A 23,053-nucleotide genomic window follows, 5' to 3' on the forward strand; every position below is an offset into this window, starting at 1 on the left:
CTCAAGAAGATGGTTTATTTTCAGAACGACGTTGGCCGTTGCGATCTGCTGAAGTAAAACACACACACACACACACACACACACACAGACAGACAGACACACACACACAGAGACACAGACACACACACACTCACAAAAACACAGACATACACACACGCGCACACACACACACAAAAGCACACAGACACACACACAGACACACAGACACACACACACACACACACACACACACAGACACACACACAGACACACATGCGCGCACACACACAAGCAGTATCACTGATCACACTAATATAGTTTTTATAAAAAATTTAAATTCATGTTTTCATTTATTTTTAGTTAAAGTTTTAGTAATTATTGTGGTTTTGTCATTATTATTAGTTTTTAATTTAAATACGTAAATAACGTTTTTATTTCTCCACTCAGCTTTATTTACACAGCAGGTTCAAATCCATATAAATGAGCCAAGGTGCTGTTTTGTTCCCCCGATATAAAAATAAATAAATAGATCCAGAAATTTGCTTTATTTCAGTTAGTTGCCAAGGCAACATTTCTTATTTTCATTTAGTTTAACTTGATGTACTGAAATAACCAAAACTAATACAAATTGTAAATTAATTTGTTTAGTTTTTTCTTATTAATAAAACTTAACTTTTAAAGATATTGTATTAAACACAATATCATAAATGCATGACATAATGTTAAAAGAACATTGAAAATGTTTACAAACATACAAATAAAACAATTTTTATTAATAAAAAATTCATACAAATTAAACTTATTAATGAAACTTAAATGATACAGTTGGACTAAAATAATACTATAAGAGCATGAATGTAACAAAATTAAAATAACATTTAATAATGTATACTTACAAACATACAAGTAAAGCAAATGTATTAATAAAAATACAAATTTAACTTATTAATAAACTTTTAAAGTTGGACTAAAACAATACTATAAGAGCATGAACATAATGTTAAAATACAATTAATTAAAATAAATTTTAAAAACCTTTTTTAATTAAGTTTTATTAGGTTTCATTTTCAGTAATGAAAAATTAAATTAAAATGCAACATTTTCATTTTAATAAAATAAATGTTAATTTTTTAATATTCTATTTCAGGTAACAATTTATTTTTATTTTTTTTATGAATTATAATAACATTGACACACAAAGCCATAGCATATTTTATAGTATGCATCAATGAAATAAGAAACATATTCCTGTTGCTTGTTCTGCAGAAATGCAATTCTTTGATGTGTATTGCAATTTTGCAAAGTTAATCTTTATTGAATTTCACCTGTTTGTGTTGTTTTTGTGTCTCAGTTTCTTGCTGGTGTTTGATTACCTGAGTATAAATCTGGCCACCATCAACTCCTGCATCAATCCCATAATCCTCTACTTTGTCAGCAAGAAGTTCAAGAACTGCTTCAGGGTACAGAGAGCTGTAATGAGAGTGATAACAGAGCGCAGTGATGCTGTGATGGTCTAATCTCTGCTGTCTCTCTCTGTCTCTGTCAGTCGTGTTTGTGTTGCTGGTGTTATCCGGCCGGCTCGCTCTTGAGCAGCGTCGTGCCCCTGAACGGGACCAGCTTCCAGTACAAGAGCCCTGATCAGAACGGCTTATCGGACCGGACCGCACTGCGCAAGGACAGCTACAACTGACCACAAACACACCGTTTCAACCCTGACTACAGAGATATCAACAAATATATTTATATTATTATATCTACTGCACTGGTTAACTGTGTCTACTATTATGACAAAGAAAGTGCGTCTTGTTTGGTGTGTGCATCATATTTTGCAAACATTGGTGTTCAATGTGCTGTAAGTAATTTCAGATGTTTTATAAACTGCCCAGCTAACAGGGAATTTTCTCAGAACGTTCTGGAAAGGTTCTCTCAAAGTTTTTCTTCAACACGGAAGTCAGCCTATGGGTGAGACTTCCGGTTCATTGGCCGCTCTAGGTAAATAACGAGGAGAATAACAATGTGCAAAACTGTTTGCACTACAAACCAGTGTGTTCATAATTAAGATAATACATTAAAATAATATGATAATTCTCACCAATTTCCAATATCAAGCAGCAAAACTAACTGTAAAAATAGCTGGACGCGGATGAGATCGGAAGCTAGACCCATAGAATTTACAAATGGCCCATTTTTACGGCAAGAAAAAGGTGGATAAACAAACGTTCTTCCAGTAACGTTTATAGAACATTTATATGCTCAGAGCTCACCATCTCCTCTAAATTCGATCCGGACACCAACCCCACCATCTCAGACCTAACAGTTCTCGATTGCCATTTCATTTTTGATCAAACAAAGTAAGACAGACCAAGTTAAGAAAGGTCATTTAATTTACATTTTCAAACTCTCTTCTCCAATCCAGCCTTACCAGTCCAAACTCTAGGAAGATGGTCTTCAGAAGCTTTCCAAAGCTACATCCAGTTCCAAATAAAACTAGCCCACCAGACACTCATTGGCCACTTTCTTTCATTGTTTACTTTAATTGCGTTACGAGACGTAAACATGATGCAGACACTATTTACATGGCGTTTTTTCAACTATAGCGCCTGTTTCACAACTCGATTACTCGACAGGTCAATGCAAACCCTACAAAGTGAAATCATTTATTAGAAACTGTAGAATTAAGTAACATTAAATCACAAATCGAACTTAAAATATATGTAACATTTTGTTTGATGGCTGTTTTGCACATGTTGTTTAAATTAGTCAGCAGCTCTGAAAACAGCTGTGAGAAAACTTTAAAATGAAATGTCCTTTTTGTTTAAGATGTTGTAAATAAATATTTGATGTGTGTTAGAGTCCGAGTGTGTCGTCTGTTGGTTGTGAAACTGTCAGAGACAGGATTATGGTTTTATTCCCACAGAATTGACTTTCCATAGTGGGAAGAGGAACGTTTTTCAGGGTCATTAAACGACTGACATCAGATCATTTTTAATTGCTCATGAAACATCCACAGTCGGTTGTTAAATATTATTAATATTAATAAAAACAACCATTAACATTATTATTTTTTTCATTCATTGTCATTTTGTCAGATCTAATGCAGGCCTATTGATTAAAACAATTAGACAAATATTCTGTGCAAATAAAGTGTCATTATAAATATATTTCAGATTTATTTGTAACATTTAGATTTAGATTTAAATAGAAGATTTAAAATTAAGATGAAACATATAGCCTAGATTTAGCTTTTATTTTTATATAGTAGCCTAATATAGTAATAAAAAATAGCATAAAGCTTATTTAGGTAAATCTTGGAAAATGTATTTATTTTGGTATATATATATGGTTAAATCTGACAGAATTTGACCAGTTTTTCTTACACATTTTATTTCACATAAGGCACATAGTAACTAAAATAGAACTGAAATACCAACAACAATATATAAGCAAATAAGATGCATATAAGATGACATCTAATGTTACGTTCAGTTCATAACGAAAGACGCAAATTAACAAATCCTACAACAGCGATGGCTTAGCTCATGAATATTAATTAGGTAATGTGATGTCCGCCCGATAGAGTTAACTGATTGGCTGAAACGCAATTTTAGTAACCGAGCACCCACATAGCAAGCAACGAATTCATGGCTCATGAATATTTAATTAGCATACGTGCTCTGACGCTCCAATGAGATTACCAAGCAACGTCATCCTCTACTGTTTAATATTCATGAGCTAAGCCTTCTCAATAGTAGGGTTCGTGCGGTAATCACGCCCTGTTTCCGAGCAGCGTCCTCGCTCGAGCGCATCGGTGTGAGGCGCGGCTCGGTGTCGGTGAAGATGCCGGTCTGGCGGCTCTGGATCCGGCCGCTCGCCGCGCTGCTGTTCGCGCTCGTGCTCGCGGTGGCGCTGCCGCTGTGCGCGTGGGAGCTGCGGAGAGCCGAGGTGATCATTAAACATCATCATTAAAACCTCATTAGAGAGCTCCACACTGACACCAGAACATGCTGCTGTTTCTGTTAGTATGATCAACTGCAGGATATTTCATACACATCGATTTTACTGTAAATATTGTGTATATAGTTTATATTGTGTATTTATATTTGTTGTAATCTATCTATCTATCTATCTATCTATCTATCTATCTATCTATCTATCTATCTATCTATCTATCTATCTATCTATCTATCTATCTATCTATCATCTATCTATCGATCTATCCATCCATCCATCCATCCATCCATCCATCCATCCATCCATCCATCGTCTGTCTGTCTGTCTGTCTGTCTGTCTGTCTATCTATCTATCTATCTGTCTATCTGTCTGTCTGTCTGTCCGTCTATCTATCTAGATAGATAGCAAACTGAGAAGAGCCAGAGCCCCGGCCCCCATCATGTGCACCTTCTACAGAGGCACCATCGAGAGCATCCTGACTAGCTGCATCACTGTGTGGTATGGCGCTTGCAACGCATCCTGCCGCAAGTCACTTCAGCGCATAGTGAGAGCAGCTGAGAAGATCGTTGGTGTCTCTCTCCCCTCCCTCCAGGACATCTACAGCACCCGTCTCACCCGCAGAGCCCTCCGCATTGCAGGCGATCCCACCCACCCGACACACAGCTTCTTCAGGCTGCTGCCATCAGGGAGGAGACTGCGGAGTCTCCAGGCGAGGACCAGCAGACTGAAGGACAGCTTCATACCTCAGGCTGTCAGGAAGCTGAACTCCCTCCCGTCCTTGACCCCCTTCCCCCCCCCCCTTCCCTCTCTTACCCCATGCAACACTGAACTCTGACACTATGAGACCCCCCCCCCCCCCCCTCCCAGCTCCCCACACCCCCAGGACCTGCCACCCCCACCAACTTACAATCTTACAAACTGTGACCAGCACCTGTCACTTGTGCAGCATTGGACTGATCACTACCTCATCCAGCATTGACTGCAAACTACCTCTTGGATAGTCTCATAAAAAGACTGTTCTCCTGTCAATTTAACAGACTGACAAGCTCTTTTTGCACTACACACATATCTGCACAGTTTTGTTTTTATTTAACTGGTTTGCACTATCTGCCATGCGCCTTATGCCACTTTATTTATTTCTTTATTTTTTCTACAATGTCCTCATTTGTATGTTTAAACTGTATTTATCTGTATCTGAACGTGTTTAATGTTAACTGTTTGCACCAAGGGTCTGAGGGTAACGCAATTTCAATTCTCTGTATGTATGTGCCGTACATGTGGAAGAATTGACAATAAAGCAGACTTGACTATCTATCTATCTATCTATCTATCTATCTATCTATCTATCTATCTATCTATCTATCTATCTATCTATCTATCTATCTATCTATCTATCGTGTTTACTGACGTGTGTGTGTGTGTGTGTGTGTATGTGTGTGTGTGTGTGTGTTGTTGTTGTAGGTGGGCACACACACTAAAGCGTGGTTCATCGCAGGTGTGTTTGTGTGTTTGACGATCCCTATTTCACTGTGGGGGATTTTACAACATCTGGTTCACTACACACAACCTGAGCTACAGAAACCCATCATCAGGTATCTGACACACACACACACACATGCATGCACATGTCCTATAAATGAGAATCAGATAACATACAGATAATAGCATATAATAACTGATAATGGTGTGTGTGTTGTTCCAGGATTCTCTGGATGGTTCCCATATACAGCTTAGACAGCGTGAGTAACAAACACCTCCTGGAGGAAACTGCTGCTTATTGTCAAGAGAACAATCTCCAACAGCTGTTTGTGTCTTGCAGTGAATCGCTCTAAAATACCCCAACATCGCCATCTACGTGGACACATGTCGGGAATGCTATGAGGCGTATGTCATCTACAACTTCCTGATGTTCCTGCTGAACTTCCTGGAGAATCAGTATCCCAGTCTGGTGCTCATGCTGGAGGTGCAGGAGCAGAGATCCCTGCTGCCCCCTTTCTGCTGCTGCCCACCCTGGACCATGGGAGAGTGAGCGCACACACACACACACACACACACACACGAATGAAATGAAATAGAGTAAGATGAACACCTCTCTCTGTCTTTCTCAGGGTTCTGTTGTTCAGATGTAAGCTTGGAGTTCTGCAGTACACAGCAGTGAGACCTGTAACCACCATCATTGCACTGTACGACACACACACACACACACACACACACACACTCATCTAGATCTGTGGTTCTGAAGATTTACTATCTGGAACTTAATTTTAATTTTCTGTAATATATATATTTGTTTATTCATTTATATTTGAGGGTGTTTTCCCATGACTTAAACGAGTAATTCACCCAAAAATTAACATTTGCTGAAAGTTTATGGCATTATTTTACTGCCAAATGTCAAGAGTGCATTTTTGTAGTGCGAAAGTAGATTAATATAATGCGCTCGCATGCGGATTTCCTTTGCTCTCGCAGAAAACCAGACGAGAGAGTGCGCGCACTTAAAACGTGTCTCTCCTCTCGTTCAAGTGTGCGTGTGAGCGCTCAAACTTTGTCCTGTGCACGCGCACATCTCTCCGTGCTCTTACGCTAGATATTAATTCTTTTCACACCTGGATTAAATGTCAAATGTCATCAACCAATCAGATTTTTCTACGACTGACCCGATGAAAATACTAGGCCTACGTGGGAACTGATCCTGGAATTTCTCTACAATTGAATAATATTTAGTCATATCACATGTATATTAGAAATGGCTAGGAATCGGGTGCTTGGATGATTTATAAAACAAAACTAATTGTCTAATTGTTTGGTCAAACCACTCTGAGTGATTTATCTAAACAAACAAACATGCGTGGCATGGAGGCAATCAGCCTGTGGCACTGCTCAGGTGTAATGAAAGCCCAGGTTCCTTTGATAGCAGCCTTTAGCTCATCTGCATTGTTGGGTCTGGTGTCTCTCATCTTCTTATTGACAATACCCCATAGATTCTCTCTGGGGTTCAGGTCAGGCGAGTTTGCTGGCCAATCAAGCACAGTAACACCATGGTCATTGAACCAGCTATTGGTACCTTTGGCAGTGTGGACAGGTGCCAAGTCCTGCTGGAAAATGAAATCAGCATCTCCATAAAGCTTGTCAGCAGAAGGAAGCATGAAGTGCTCTAAAATGTCCTGGTAGATGGCTGCGTTGACTGTGGACTTCAGAAAACACAGTGGACCAACACCAGCAGATGACATGGCAGCCCAAATCATCACTGACTGTGGAAACTTCACACTGGACTTCAAGCAGCTTGGATTCTGTGCCTCTCCACTCTTCCTCCAGACTCTGGGACCTTGATTTCCAAATGAAATGCAAAATTTACTTTCATCTGAAAAGAGGGCTTTGGAGCACTGAGCAACAGTCCAGTTCTTTTTCTCCACAGCCCAGGTAAGACGCTTCTGATGTTGTCTCTGGTTCAGAAGTGGCTTGGTAGCTCTTTTCCTGAAGACGTCTGAGCGTGGAGACTCTTGATGCACTGACTCCAGCTTCAGTCCACTCCTTGTGAAGCTCTCCCAAGTGTTTGAATCAGCTTTGCTTGACAGTATTCTCAAGCTTGTGGTCATCCCTGTTGCTTGTGCACCTTTTCCTACCCAAATTCTTCCTTCCAGTCAACTTTGCATTTAATATGCTTTGATACAGCACTCTGTGAACAGCCACAGCTTTCAGTAATGACCCTCTGTGACTTACCCTCTTTGTGGATCATTGCCAAGTCAGCAGTCTTCTCCATTATTGTGGTTTCAAAGAACAAGAGATACGCAGAATTTATACTGTATGGATGGTCATTAATTGAAACTGAATTGTAAATATTCTAATATTTTGAGATACTGATTTTTGACTTTCATGAGCTGTAAGCTCTAATCATCAAAATTAAAACAAAAAACTTTTGAAATGTTTTACCTTACGTGTAATGAATCTACAATATATGAAAGTTTCACTTTTTGAAATAAGTTACAAATAAGTAATCTTATATGCATCTTATTTAAACTTTTTCACGACATTCTAATTTTTTTGAGATGTACATGTATATATATGAAGATGAATTATTTTCGCACCTGAATTAAACTTTGTCAAAAATGATCATTATGCACTTTTAAAAATGATCTTGAAACAGATTTCTTCATTAGGGCCTTTCCTTGATTTCTTTTATTGTTGCATTGTTGTTTTAACACACTGGTTATTGTAGGCTACTTTGTTGTACTTTATATCTTTTATGTTTGTATTTTGTTCTTTTCTGTGAAATATTTTGACAATCAAAGAAAGATCTTTCATGTCTTTCCAGTTTAATCATATTTAGCAATGTTAATCAAATATATATTTGAAATGGCTAGAAATGAGGTGCTTGGCTGATTTGTTCATATAAATAAGCTCTGTCCAGCTGTGGTTGGTCAAACCCCTCGATTTATCTAAAAACAGCCCGTGGCTCTAAAGACTTCATATAAAAGCTCAATGTTATGTCAGATATCTCAACTGAATTTAAAATCATTGCAATAAATTCTCAGTTGTTGGCAATAGTAACAATTCCTATCAAACAACATCAAAACGATGATATCATAACACACTAAGTGCTCTGATAGAATCGCTGTTTGGACATTTATTGGGAGTTTTTTTATTTATCTATTTATTTTTTTAAATCCAGTTTTTGTTTTCAGTTCTGATTTTCTTTTCATGAAAACTCACTTCATATTAGCAACACATTCAGTGGCACTCTCCTCTAAAACAGTGCATATTCAGTTATATGACAGTTATGACACTGTCTGCAAATGCATTAAACCCATAGAATATAATGTAGTGATGTTATCACAAATATGATAAACTCATAATAGTGTTGTATTTGGTCTCCACATCTTCAGTAGGCTATTTAGGGAATAGTGCATCTGACCCTAGTTCTGTCTTAAATCAGAAGATGTATATATATATTTATATATTTATTTATTTCAACCCAAGTACACAAATGAACTTTAAGAATAATATACTTTTTTGTTTGTTTGTTTGCTTAGATTAATCGCTCAGAGGGGTTTGACCAAACAATTAGACAAACTAGGTTTGTTTGTTTTGTTTTATAAATCATCCAAGCACCCGATTCCTAGGCATTTCTAATATACATTTGATATGACTAAATATTATTAAATTGTAGAGAAATTCCAGAATCAGTTCCCTCTTCACCTAGGCCTAGTATTTTCATTGGATCAGTCGTAGAAAAATCTGTTTGGTTGATAACTTTTGACGTTTAATCCAGGTGTGAAAATAATTAATAGCGCGTGCGAGCAGGGAGATTCGCAAATGCGCATTATATTAATCTACTTTCGCACTACAAAAATGCGCTCTCGACGCTTGGCAGTAAAATAACGCCATAAAAGTTTACGCATCAGTTCATCCAAGATCAGGAAGAGTTTGTTTCTTCATCAGGTTTGTAGAAATGTGTCACTGCATCGGTGTCTCAGCAATGGATGCTCTGCAGTGAATGGGTGCCGTCAGAATGAGAGTCCAAACAGCTGATAAAAACATCACAATAATCCACACCACTCCAGTCCATCAGTTAACATCTGGAGAAGACAAAAGCTGAAACACATCCATCATTAAGAAATATATTTTAACTTCAAACTTTTCAGTTGTTTTAGCTCATTTTAAAGCTTGTTTGGGTTCATTTTAAATAATTTTAAGTCGTTTTTTGAAAACCACTGATCTAGATCAATCACAAACAATAATATCATGTATATTGATGCAGTGCTTGAAGTGGGCCGGTACGCAGTACCTGCACTTCTATATTTTAGTCTTTACAGTACCTGCACTTCTGACATGTTGCCAGTACTCAGAGTAAAATTGTCAGGGTCTGGGTGATTAGGCTATATGATCCCATATATGATTGGAAATGATATAGAAGCTATTTAAATCACACTACCCAGGCGGGATCACCTCTCATCTCGTTCAATCACGTGAAGGAACGCAAGCAGAGTCGGTCTACTTCATTGTGTGGTGCGCGAGAGCATGTCAGGGGAGGCGCGCGGATGAGTAGTGGTCCTGTTTGGTATTGCAGCTTGACTTGTGCTAATTTGTATTGAAAAAATTTATTTAATTATTGATTGATTGATTGTGGCACTACATACATTGTGAATTATTAAAAAGTACTTATTTATTTATTTATTTAATATAAATGGCTGAGTACCGGCACTTCTTTTTTTCCACTTCAAGCACTGTATTGATGGATAAATATATATATAACATATATATATATATATATATAACCAGACAGCTCGTCTCTCTGTCTCTGTGCTGTAGTGTGTGTCAGCTGTGTGGAGTTTATGATGAAGGTAATTTCAGCTTCAGAAATGCTTGGACATACCTTGTTATCGTCAACAACGCCTCACAGCTGGTAACCAACATTTATTCATTTATAAATATAATTTATATTATAGTCACAGACTGTGGCACTAAGAAAATGTATCAACGTATTGCTGATACTGACACATGCTAATAGAGTAATTGTACAAACGGCTTGCGTGTGTGGCCCCTTTAAGACTTGTTGCCCTTTTAAGACCTGTCGCCATTTTAAGATTGCGCAGCAAAGTTTGAGAGAAGAGATGCGAGCCGCTCCAAATCCAAGTGTAATATGTGTGCGTGCATCCTGTAAAGTGAGTTGTTCTTGTTGAATTATGCTTAATATTGAGATTAAGTTGTAATCTTGCCGGCAATCGCGGTTATGGTAATTATTTTCCTTTGATTGAGTGCGCATAACCAGCGCCTGTTTAAATGAACGTTATGTATATCTGCCGTGAGATTCTATAATCACTCTATTTCTACTGTTCTTATGTTCTACATCTAGTTCATATGTCTATTGGGAATCGCAAGTATAAGTGTGTTAATGAAGATTATGCGGTTAAATGGCCTATTCAGATGCTAATATGCCAATTCGTTGAGTTGTAGTATTTCATTTAATTCCAGTAATATTGACAGTAATGTCATTTGTTATTGAATTGGGAAATTATTGGATTTAAAGTCTGTATTATTTACTTTGTGTTTGTTATCTCTGTACAGACCACACCTATTACATGCTCCAGTGCACAGTAAAGTCATAAAGGAAAAGAACTGTTGTTGACTGAGTTCCTGGGTTCTGACCAGCCCACCAGGGCGAGTGATCCCTTCCACAGTCCTTTAAAGATAGACTTAACATTCTAATTCCTATAAATGGTCCTTCGAGCCGGATGATCACTCCTCTGGATTAAGATGTCAGCCAGTTCTGAACCAGTAAACCCTTCGGTTCGCCCAAAGCGCCGTCCAGCCTATTTACAAGACTATGAGGTGGACTTGCAGAGCTTCCGTAAATCAGCGTCACCAGTTAGTACAAGAGAACAAACAGTGGCGTCATCTGACGACGATTACTCTTCATCACAGGTTGGAGCATCTGCTGCAAAGCCTAAGAGAGCAGACAGTTTACCCACCTTTTCTTCCCCTTCGAGGCTGACTGTCAGGGATAAGCAAAGTAACCGTCCAAGTCTTCTACAGCAGCACACCTCTAGCCCTGCCCAGCAGTTATCACCGCATTATCAAACCCGAGAACTACAGTCTGAATCCAATGCAGAGTTCATTCCCCTCGTTGATGAAGGTGATGGATACCTGAGCGATAGATCAGATGCTGGCTCTCTAAAGTTGCAAAGGATCTCAGATGAGAATTTAAAGCTTCGTGAAACACAGCAGGCCATCCAAGCTGACCTTAAACGGATTGAGACAGCCAAAGATGAGCTGATTCAGCTTTTGGACAGAGCCTGTAGTCTGCAAAGGCCTTTATCTACATCCAACACTCGCTCTGATCATCCATCAGTTAAATTTCACCATGCGCCAGATCCGGGTGATGAAGACTGGCCAGATCCTCCTCCACCTATTGCATATGACGAGCCAGAAAATATGAATCAGTGCGACAAGCAAAGGCATTATAGCACTACGAGGGCCACACCGACACTTAACCCTAGACATACTTCTGTGGAGACGATTAGGGATTTTAGCCATCTAAATTCATATGATGACCAATTTTGGTATGGCCAGTATCCTGCCCAACAGACAGGTCCTCCGTACGCATATGAGCGACCATGGGATGCATCCACACGTCTTTATCCTGAACCACACAGGATGCCATCCTATAATGCGTCACCTCCCATGGCATCTGTGGATCTGACAGAGAAATATTACAAAGGTCCATGCCCCACCATTCCTTATTTCCGCAACAAAGATCCAAGTGAGTTTGCTCGATTAAAAATAGCCTTGGACAATCTCCTGCCACCTGACAGTACTGAGATGTTCAAATATCAAGTCCTGGTTGACCACCTGAAATTAGAGGATGCTTGTCTAATAGCAGACTCTTTCTTGCACTCCCCTACACCTTATCGGGACACCATGTTTGCCCTCAATGAGCGATTCGGTCAGCCCCACCAGGTAGCATTAAGACGGATTGCCACTATTCTTGATTCACCTGATATAAGCCGCAATGACCCCTCAGCCTTTGAGAAATTCTCCCTTCAAGTGCAGTCTCTAGTCGGTCTGCTTAAGACTTTGGGCCAGGCAGGGAGCATTGAGTTGCATTGTGGGTCACATGTTGCACGCATCCTCAGTAAGCTGCCACCTGAAAGAAGGGCCGATTTCCGCCGCCACATGTTACATCGGCCTGGTGTGACATACTCATTGGTACATCTAGCAGAATGGTTGAAATATGAGTCTTGGTGCCAAAGTTATGATGATCAAACAGCCAAGGGAGAAAGCCGAGCTACACGAGATCCCAGAGCAGCTCTACAATCACGCCGAACCACTGCCACTGTACTGACTGGGTCGGGGAATAGTGCTGAGGTGAGAACCACTACATATTCTCCTGCCAAGGTTGATGAGAAAGCTAAGAGTAGGCCCATGGTATATTGCTCTTACTGTCAGAACTCTGAACATGCTTTTAGTCAGTGCCCCAAAATTCCAACCCTCACCAAAGATCAGCTCTCAGAGTGGATACGAACCAATAGGAGATGCTGGCGCTGTGGTCTCGCGCATCAGGCTGCCCATTGTGGTCTAAAGAAACCATGTCCACTTTGTCAGAGGAAACATCTACGAATCCTCCATGAGGTAAATGAGAGGCCTATCACAGAGGCACCCAAAACAGAGGCTTGCCTAGTCAGCTCAGCGACACAGACACTGTACCTGAACAAACCAGTCAGCAGTAATAAGGTTTTGCTCAAGGTTGTCAGGGTACTCCTACATCATGGCAATTGCACATTAGACACATTTGCAATCCTGGATGACGGTTCTGAGCGGACAATGCTTCTGCCAGAAGCGGCACAGAAACTTGGCTTGAGAGGTACTGAAGAAAGCTTAGCTCTGAGAACAATCCGTCATGATGTGCAAACCCTTGAGGGGGCTTCAGTCTCATTCCACATTTCTCCATATTACAATCCGAAGAAGCGATATCTCATAACTAGAGCCTTTACTGCACCACAGCTTGATCTCATTGACCACTCGTATCCAATTCCCAAGCTGCAGAAGCAGTATAAGCACTTGGCTGGACTACCATTACAGTGCTTTGAAAAGGCCAAACCTCTCATCCTTGTTGGGGCAGATCAAACTCACATGATCTCACCAATTGAGCCGGTAAGACTTGGTCCACCTGGTGGTCCTGCTGCAATAAGAACCAAATTAGGCTGGACATTGCAGGGCCCTACCAGCCTGTTGGAGCAGCGACTCCAACCGAAACAGTGTCTCCACATATCCCTTACCCCCAGCACCACGGAACTGTTCAAGAATGTTAGTAGGCTGTGGCAAGTGGATGTTTTGCCCTTTCAGAATGAAAAGGAGTGCACAAGGTCAAAGCAGGACCAAAGGGCCGTTGAACTACTGGAAGACAAAACAGTTCGTGTAGAGGTGGATGGAATACGCCGGTATGCGACACCATTGTTACGAAAGGGTGACATGCCCCATCTTCACGCCACCATGGAAGCAGTCATGCCACGCCTACGGAGTACTGAGAAAAAACTTGCCAGAGACCTACAGCAAGCTGATGCTTATTCTTCCGAAATCCAGAAATTGGTTCAGTCTGGAGCAATCAGAAAGCTCAATCCCGAAGAAAGAGAAGGAGATGGTGAGTGCTGGTTTATTCCACATCACATGGTGTGTCATAATAACAAGCATCGTGTAGTGTTCGATTGCTCCTTTCAGTCTAATGGTCTCAGCCTAAATGATTCACTCCTCGCTGGCCCCACCTTGGGTTCATCACTCCTGGGGGTCTTACTCAGATTTCGTGAACATGCAGTAGCGATCAGCGCGGATATCCGGGGCATGTTTCACCAGGTCCGTCTTCTTCCTGAAGATAGACCCCTTCTTCGGTTTATCTGGCGTGACTCCAAGGAAAAGGGGACCCCTGACGTCTTTGAATGGCAAGTTCTGCCATTCGGGACAACGTGCAGCCCCTGCTGTGCGACCTTTGCATTACAGCGACACGTAAGAGACCATAGCCAACAGGACGATGATGTGAGGTTCTCCATAGAACGATGCTTTTACGTTGACAATTGCTTGCAGAGCTTACCATCACCAGAGGAGGCTAAGCAATTGGTTGACAAGTTGAGGGGGCTATTAGCTGAAGGAGGCTTTGAATTAAGGCAATGGGCCAGCAATATGCCAGCTGTCATTAAACATCTTCCACCGGAAGCCAGATCGGATGGGTTCGAACTATGGCTAGCCCACGAAAGGACTGATGCGCAGGAGTCCACATTGGGCCTTAGCTGGAATTGCCCAGCAGATGTCCTGACTTACCGTCATCGGCCTATCAATCATGGCGCTCCCACCATGAGGATTATTTACAAAGTTTTAGCAAGCCAGTACGACCCCTTAGGATATATCCTCCCATACACTACCAGGGCTAAGGTACTGGTCCAACAACTTTGGAACAAACAGCGCAGCTGGGATGATACCCAACTTCCCCAAGCCTTAGTCCAGAGCTGGAACGAATGGGAAGGAGAACTGCAATTTCTCCACAAGATCAGTTTTTCACGGTCATATGTACCAGCATCAGTAAATCGAACAAGATCTATTACCGACCTTCATGTGTTCAGCGACGCTTCAGAGAGTGCATATGGAGCAGTGGCCTACCTGCTCACTGAAGATCAGTTGGGTAAGATCCATCTGTCATTTGTACTGGCACGCTCTAGAGTAGCACCAAAAAGAGTCCTGTCAATACCCCGTTTGGAGCTCTGTGCTGCTGTAATTGGTGCACAGTTAAAAACCCAGTTGCAGAAAGAGTTAACACTGCCACTTCGCCACACAGTACTCTGGACAGACTCCACTACGGTGCTGTCTTGGATTCAGTCAGAGTCTTGCCATTTCAAAGTTTTCGTCGGCACCAGAGTGGCTGAAATTCACGAGCTTACCAACGTCACCACTTGGCGATATGTGGATTCAATTCAAAATCCAGCGGACGACCTTACACGAGGAAAGACTCTAAAAGACCTTGCTAAGCCCAACAGATGGAGTCAAGGACCCCCATTCCTGTTTCTCTCCCCAGAGAACTGGCCAGCAAACCCTACCAAATGCCCTGAGATCGACAAGTCTGAGCTCAAGAAATCTGCATTCTGTGGAGTTGGAGTTGTAGCTGTAGACGGACAATTTGGCGGTGAGTATAAGACCTGGAAAGAACTGGTGAAGGCCATTGCCCAGGAGCTACATGGGGCGGCTGGAGAGTCAGGAGAACCTACCGCGAACACTTACCAAGAAGCAGAGACATACATACTCCAGAAAGTGCAGGGTGAGAGTTTCCTTGAGGAATTACAACGGTTGAAATCAGGCAAGGCTCTTCAACATAATAGCCGCTTACTCACCTTAGCTCCAGAATTTGACACATCCACCAATCTAATCCGGGTTGGTGGTAGGTTAAGACATGCAGAGACCTTAAATCCCACCCTTAAACATCCAATAGTACTAGATTCCAGACATCCAGCCGTGAAGTTACTTCTTCAAGATTTTGATGAAAGACTCTGCCATCCAGGCCCTGATCGGGTGTTTGCAGAAATAAGGAGACAGTTCTGGGTGCTAAGGGGAAGAGTAGCCATCCGCATCTTACAACATGCCTGTACGGAATGTCAAAGGCTGAGAGCCAAACCCACCTTTCCCAAAATGGCAGACCTTCCTTTGGCACGTTTGCGTCTCTACAAACCAGCCTTTCATTCAACTGGTATGGATTGCTTTGGCCCCTTCCTTGTAAAAATTGGTCGACGAGTAGAAAAGAGGTGGGGAATCCTCTACAAGTGTCTGACCACACGAGCTGTACACATAGACCTGCTGAATAGTTTGGACACAGACTCCTTTCTAATGTCACTTCGGAGGTTTATAGCACGTAGAGGTTCCCCTGTAGAGTTACTGTCGGACCAAGGAACCAATTTTCGAGGGGGGGAACGGGAACTGTATGAAGCGTTCCAGGCCATGTCACCTGATCTTCAGCGGAAACTCACACCACAGAAGATAGCATTCCATTTTAATCCTCCTGCAGCACCACATTTCGGGGGAGTGTGGGAGAGGGAGATAAGATCCATTAAGATGGCACTATCAGCGACCGTTGGAGCCCAAACGGTACCGGAAGAGGTACTCCGGACTGTTCTAGTCGAAGTGGAGAACATCCTTAATTCCAAACCCCTAGGGTATGTGTCTTGTAACGTGGCTGATCCCGATCCGGTAACACCAAACCTTCTTCTCACGGGGTGGCTAGACAACTCCCTACCTACAGTCATATACCCTAAAGAAGAGGGTTTGAGTCGTCGCCGGTGGAGACACTCTCAGGTGTTAGCTGACCACTTCTGGTCCTCCTTTATCCGCCATTACCTTCCGAACTTGCAAGTCAGACAGAAATGGCACCATACATTCCCTAATATAACCACAGGCACAATAGTCATGATAATGGATCCCCAACTGCCCAGAGCACATTGGCCGCTTGGGAAAGTAGTCCAGGTGCACCCTAGTCAAGACTCGCAAGTGAGATCAGTGGATGTCCAAGTTCAAGGGAAGGTATATACTAGACCCGTAGCTCGACTTGTGGCCTTGCCTTCCATCCCAGAAGATGATAGAGAGGATCTCAATACAGCATTAGTAACACACACGCAACCTTCTTAAGAGTCAAATTGAACACAATTTAGGGGCGGCTGTACAAACGGCTTGCGTGTGTGGCCCCTTTAAGACTTGTTGCCCTTTTAAGACCTGTCGCCATTTTAAGATTGCGCAGCAAAGTTTGAGAGAAGAGATGCGAGCCGCTCCAAATCCAAGTGTAATATGTGTGCGTGCATCCTGTAAAGTGAGTTGTTCTTGTTGAATTATGCTTAATATTGAGATTAAGTTGTAATCTTGCCGGCAATCGCGGTTATGGTAATTATTTTCCTTTGATTGAGTGCGCATAACCAGCGCCTGTTTAAATGAACGTTATGTATATCTGCCGTGAGATTCTATAATCACTCTATTTCTACTGTTCTTATGTTCTACATTGAGAGAGATTATTGTTTTAGTTCATATGTCTATTGGGAATCGCAAGTATAAGTGTGTTAATGAAGATTATGCGGTTAAATGGCCTATTCAGATGCTAATATGCCAATTCGTTGAGTTGTAGTATTTCATTTAATTCCAGTAATATTGACAGTAATGTCATTTGTTATTGAATTGGGAAATTATTGGATTTAAAGTCTGTATTATTTACTTTGTGTTTGTTATCTCTGTACAGACCACACCTATTACATGCTCCAGTGCACAGTAAAGTCATAAAGGAAAAGAACTGTTGTTGACTGAGTTCCTGGGTTCTGACCAGCCCACCAGGGCGAGTGATCCCTTCCACAGTCCTTTAAAGATAGACTTAACATTCTAATTCCTATAGTAATTATATGCTATAGTCAAATGTCTGGAACTACAGGTCACTGGAGCTTGTTTTGTGTTAAGTTTGCGATGTACTGCCTGCTGCTGTTCTACCGAACGCTGCGAGAAGAGCTGAAGCCTCTGAGACCCGTCGGCAAGCTGCTCTGCGTCAAACTCGTCGTCTTCGTGTCCTTCTGGTACGTTCATGTTCACGCTCACTAATGCAGCGGCGAGAATCTGAAGCTGATGTTTGACAGCTGTTTAGTGACACTAAACTAGTATAATAATAATATAATACTGAATTTAAAGACTGATGGTTGCTAAGGTGTTGCTATGTGGTACTAGGTGGTTGCTAGGGTGTTTTTAGGCAGTTTGTAGGATTTTCTAGATGGTTGCTAGGGTGTTGTTAGGCAGTTGGTTGCAAGGCAAGTGTTAGGTGTTATAGATGGTTTTTAGGCCGTTGCTATGTAGTACTAGGCAGTTGCTAGGGCATTTCTAGGCAGTTTGTAGGGTTTTCTGAGTGGTTGCTAGGGTGTTGTTAGGCAGTTGGTTGCAAGGCAAGTAATAGGTTTTATAGATGGTTGCTAGAACGTTGCTATGTGGTACTAAGCGGTTGCTAGGGTTTTCCTAAGCAGTTTGTATGGTTGGGTGGTTGTTAGGGTGTTGTTAGGCAGTTGGTTGCAAGGCAGGAGATAGGTGTTATAAATGGTTGCTAGGGCATTGCTATGTGGTACTAGGCGGTTGCTAGGGTATCCAACCCTTATAAGATCTGAGTTGACTGAACACCTGAGAAGAGATGATGCCAACACCTCAGAGGACCTCAGATGACGCCAACCCTGAAACAACACATAGAACTACCAAATTTTGCTATAATTTGATTGCAACATATAATCATTGCTGTTAATAGTGTTCATCGTCTGTTTGATTACAGCATTATCTGATTTTTAACATACATTTCTGCCATATATACATCAACTTGACATAGTCACCACTGATAAGCTACTACTAAACATATAGTAGAAACTTAATTTCCTGTAAAGCTGCTTTGCAGCGATTTGTATCATGAAAAGTGTTAAGCAAATAAACTTGAATTGAATTTCTAGGCAGTTTGTAGGGTTTCCTGGGTGGTTGCTAGGGTGTTGTTAGGCTGTTGGCTGCAAGGCAGGTGATAGGTGTAATAGATGGTTGCTAGGGTGTTGTTAGGCAGTTGCTATGATGTTCTCAGTGTTTGCAATGGAGTTGATAGTTATAAAATATGGTTTCTTTGTGGTTGCTAGGGTGAAACATGCAAGAATGAGAAATAAAGCATGGGACGTTGTATGTGATGTGTAGTTTTGTGTTGTAGGCAGGCTGTGCTGATCGCTCTGCTGGTGAAAGTCGGAGTGATTTCAGACAAACACACTTGGGAGTGGGACAGCGTGGAAGCCGTAGCCACGGGACTACAGGTGAACATACACACACTCTGTCACACACACACACACACACATTTATCCAGCTGTTTATCAGGATATGTCATAGACAGATATTTTGTTAGTTTCTGAAATAAAAGAGAACATGATTTAGTCTTTTGATGAACTGTCTGTGTGTTTAATTGAGTGTGTATGTGTGATAATGTGTGTGTGTGTGTGCAGGACTTCATCATCTGTCTGGAGATGTTTCTGGCAGCGATCGCTCATCACTACAGTTTCAGCAGTCGTCCATACGTTCGTGAGGATGATGAAGGCTCGTGCTTCGACTCGCTCCTCGCCATGCTGGACGTCTCAGACATACGCGCAGACATCACAGAGCAAGTGCGCAACGCCGGTGAGAACGCTCACTCACACGCACACATCTAATGCAGTTTATAATTACCATCTTTATATAACTATTCATATATACAGTGGTGTGAAAAAGTGTTGGCCCCCTTCCTAATTTTTTTTTTTTTTTGCATGTTTGTCACACTTTAATGTTTCAGGTCATGAAACAAATTTAAATATTAATCAAAGATAACACAAGTAAACACAACATGCAGTTTTTAAATGAAGGGGGTTTTTTATGAAGGGAAAACAAAATCCAAATCCGCATGGCCCTGTTTGAAAAAGTACTTGCCCCCTAAACCTAATAACTGGCTGGACCACCCTTAGCAGCAACAACTGCAATCAAGCGTTTGCGATAACTTGCAATGAGTCTGTTACAGCGCTGTGGAGGAATTTTGGCCACTCATCTTGGCAGAATTGCTGTAATTCAGCCACATTGGAGGGTTTTCGAGCATGAACCGCCTTTTTAAGGTCATGCCACAGCATCTCAATAGGATTCAGGTCAGGACTTTGACTAGGCCACTCCAAAGTCTTCATTTTGTTTTTCTTCAGCCATTCAGAGGTGGATTTGCTGCTGTGTTTTGGATCATTGTCCTGCTGCAGAACCCAAGTTGGCTTCAGCTTGAGGTCACGAACAGATGGCCGGGCATTGTCCTTCAGGATTTTTTGGTAGACAGCTGAATTCATGGTTCATTTATCACAGCAAGTCTTCCAGGTCCTGAAGCAGCAAAACAGCCCCAGACCATCACACTACCACCACCATATTTTACTGTTGCTATGATGTTCTTTTTCTGAAATGCTGTGTTACTTTTACGCCAGATGTAATGGGACACACACAGTCCAAAAAGTGCAACTTTTGTCTCGTCAGTCCACAGAGTATTTTCCCAAAAGTCTTGGGGAACATCAAGATGTTTTCTGGCAAAACTGAGACAAGCCTTTATGTTATTTTTGCTCAGCAGCGGTTTTCGTCTTGGAACTCTGCCATGCAGGCCATTTTTGCCCAGTCTCTTTCTTATGGTGGAGTCATGAACACTGACCTTAACTGAGGCAAGTGAGGCCTGCAGTTCTTTAGATGTTGTTGTGGGGTCTCCTGTGACCTCTTGGACGAGTCGTCGCTGCGCTCTTGGGGTAATTTTGGTCAGCCGGACACTCCTGGGAAGGTTCACCAATGTTCCATGTTTTCTCCATTTGTGGATAATGGCTCTCACTGTGGTTCACTGGAGTCCCAAAGCTGGTCTTACGTCACTGAATACGTTTCATGTTTCATTTCACTAGCACGGCACAACAGGCTTGTTCGAGGTGCATCAGCGCCACGCAGACAGATCGATCGATCGGCACACAACACACTAAAGCACCGCGAGAGCGATCCAAAGCCTAAACAAACTATCAGCAATGGCGGACGTTGCATTGCTATTGATGTTCATGGCTTTGTGAACCTACATTGGCATCCAAACATGGCGAATCAAACGTGTTAGCGTTTAGCTGCTATTTCAAATATGGCGGTCCAAGTTTCTGTTCGTCTTGTTGGTCACGGTAACCCCGCCCCCAGCTCCTGATGCAAGCGGTTCTTCCTTCTACACCAGAAATGTTTTGGTGCTACTTACGAACCGCTTTTACCGGTTCGGAGCTGGTGCTTTGGGTGTCGAAAAACAAAGAACCGGTTTGAAACTAGGCTCTGGCTCCGAACCAGCACTGGAACTGCCTTGGTGGAAAAGGGGTATTTGTAACAGGTGTGGCAGTAATCAGGCCTGGGTGTGGCTAGAGAAACTGAACTCAGGTGTGATAAACCACAGTTATGTTTTAACAGGGGAGGGGGAAACACTTTTTCACACAGGGCCATGTGGGTTTGGATTTAGTTTTCCCTTCATAAAAAAAAACCTTCACTTAAAATCTGCATGTTGTGTTTACTTGTGTTATCCTTGATTAATATTTAAATTAGTTTGATGATCTGAAACATTAAAGTGTGACAAACATGCAAAAAAAAAAGAAAATCAGGAAGGGGGCCAACACTTTTTCACACCACTGTAGACTGTTATACTATATATATATATATATATATATATATATATATATATATATATATATATATATATATATATATATATATTTTTTTTTTAAATGTATTATATAAATACAATTATTATTGAGATTATTAAATAATAGAAATGTATTTAAACTTTTTTCCTTTTGGAAACTACACAATTACCAACAATTTCTCTCTTGCAAATTTGGTTACATTAGCTAATAAATGTCACATGGGTGTTTTTATTTTAAGCATGTGCTAGGCAGTTGCTAAGCGTTCCTGGGTGGTTGCTAGGGTGTTGCTGGGGTGTTAGTAGTTTCAAGGCGTTTCTCCATGATTTCAAGGCAGCTGATGGTCACTAGGGCGTTGCTATGTGGTTGCTTAGCAGTTGCTAGGGTGTGGCTAAGCAGTTTGTAGAGTCTTCTGGGTGGTTGCTAGGGTGTTGCTGGGGTGTTTCTAGTTGCAAGGGTGTTTTCCATGATTGCAAGGTAGCTGATGGTCGCTAGGGCGTTACTATGTGGTTGCTAAGCAGTTGCTAGGGTGTTGATAAGCAGTTTGTATAGTTTCCTGGGTGGTTGCTAGGGTGTTCTCAGTGGTTTCTAGACAGCTGTTGCTAGGTATCAATATGCTGTCCTAAGTCAATTTGTCTCCAGCTTTTGTGATCTCATGATCGTGGAACACAATGCAAAAACTTTTTGTCATGATTTGTCATTTAACAAATGAGCGGTTTGTGTGCTCTGCAGGCCGTACGGTGTTTGGTCGTCCCCGTAAGTTGTTCTTCGGCTCTGAAGCGGATGTCGGTCAGGGTGAACACACCGGTCTCCTCGCTGGGATGTCCCACGAGCGCCACTCAGTCCCCGCCTCCCCGCAGGGGCGGTACCAGGGGCTGGGCTACACAGACACGCCCCACTCAGCCTCCGCCCCTGCCGGCTTCACATCCTCCTCCTGGGAGAGTGACAGCGACTCGGGGCCTGCAGCGGCCAATCAGAGCACAGGAACAGAGTCCTAGCAAACGGTGTGGTGAAGCTACAGAATAATAAACACACTCAGATGTACAGTGAAGACCTGTTCACATCTGGATAATGCAAACAGAAATTATTTAAAATAATCTCCATTTCAGTCTCCATGAAAGCTTTACCTTAATTGAAGTTAAACAGCATTTTATTCAGCGAAGCTACTGGAACCAGTGTTATAGTTGTATTATTTATATACTATACAGTGTTCAATAATATTTTGAATTAGCTTTCATTTTTAAATAGCTACTTTGAGTTTTCTTTTTAATTTTTTTTTTTATATTTAGAAATTATATGTGCTTTTGTCATTTTCAGTAGTTATTTTAATATCACTGTTTATGTTTAATTTATTTTTTATTTCAATTTTAGATTTTTATGTCCAGTTACTAATTTTAGAGCTTCCATTTATT

General features: G+C 41.5%; 1 protein-coding gene and 1 pseudogene across 4 annotated transcripts in view; both read left to right on the forward strand.

Annotated features, from left to right (window-relative positions):
• ednrab (endothelin receptor type Ab) overlaps window positions 1–3,133 on the forward strand; it is a 12,015-nt gene extending 8,882 nt beyond the window's left edge. For 2 of the 3 annotated variants that reach the window (XM_079401826.1, XM_079401827.1), the window contains exons 6-8: window positions 1–53; window positions 1,331–1,439; window positions 1,526–3,036. The exon at window positions 1–53 is cut by the window's left edge and continues 81 nt beyond it. In XM_079401826.1, coding sequence (XP_079257952.1) covers window positions 1–53; window positions 1,331–1,439; window positions 1,526–1,669 — 306 coding nt within the window. In that variant the 3' untranslated portion in view covers window positions 1,670–3,036. Of the gene's footprint in view, window positions 54–1,330; window positions 1,440–1,525 lie in introns of all 3 variants that reach the window. The other variant, XM_079401825.1, reaches the window with a different exon arrangement.
• A 683-nt stretch (window positions 3,134–3,816) lies between these two features.
• On the forward strand, window positions 3,817–22,639 carry LOC306860955 (transmembrane protein 184C-like; annotated as a pseudogene). Its single transcript has 10 exons — window positions 3,817–3,921; window positions 5,392–5,522; window positions 5,633–5,669; window positions 5,750–5,955; window positions 6,039–6,113; window positions 10,240–10,333; window positions 17,896–18,008; window positions 19,157–19,256; window positions 19,443–19,614; window positions 22,374–22,639. The product of its transcript is annotated as a transmembrane protein 184C-like (transcript).
• Window positions 22,640–23,053: the final 414 nt, after the last annotated feature.

Source organism: Barbus barbus (genome assembly GCF_936440315.1).
Source record: "Barbus barbus genome assembly, chromosome: 41".
NCBI classification, from domain to species: Eukaryota; Metazoa; Chordata; class Actinopteri; order Cypriniformes; family Cyprinidae; genus Barbus; species Barbus barbus.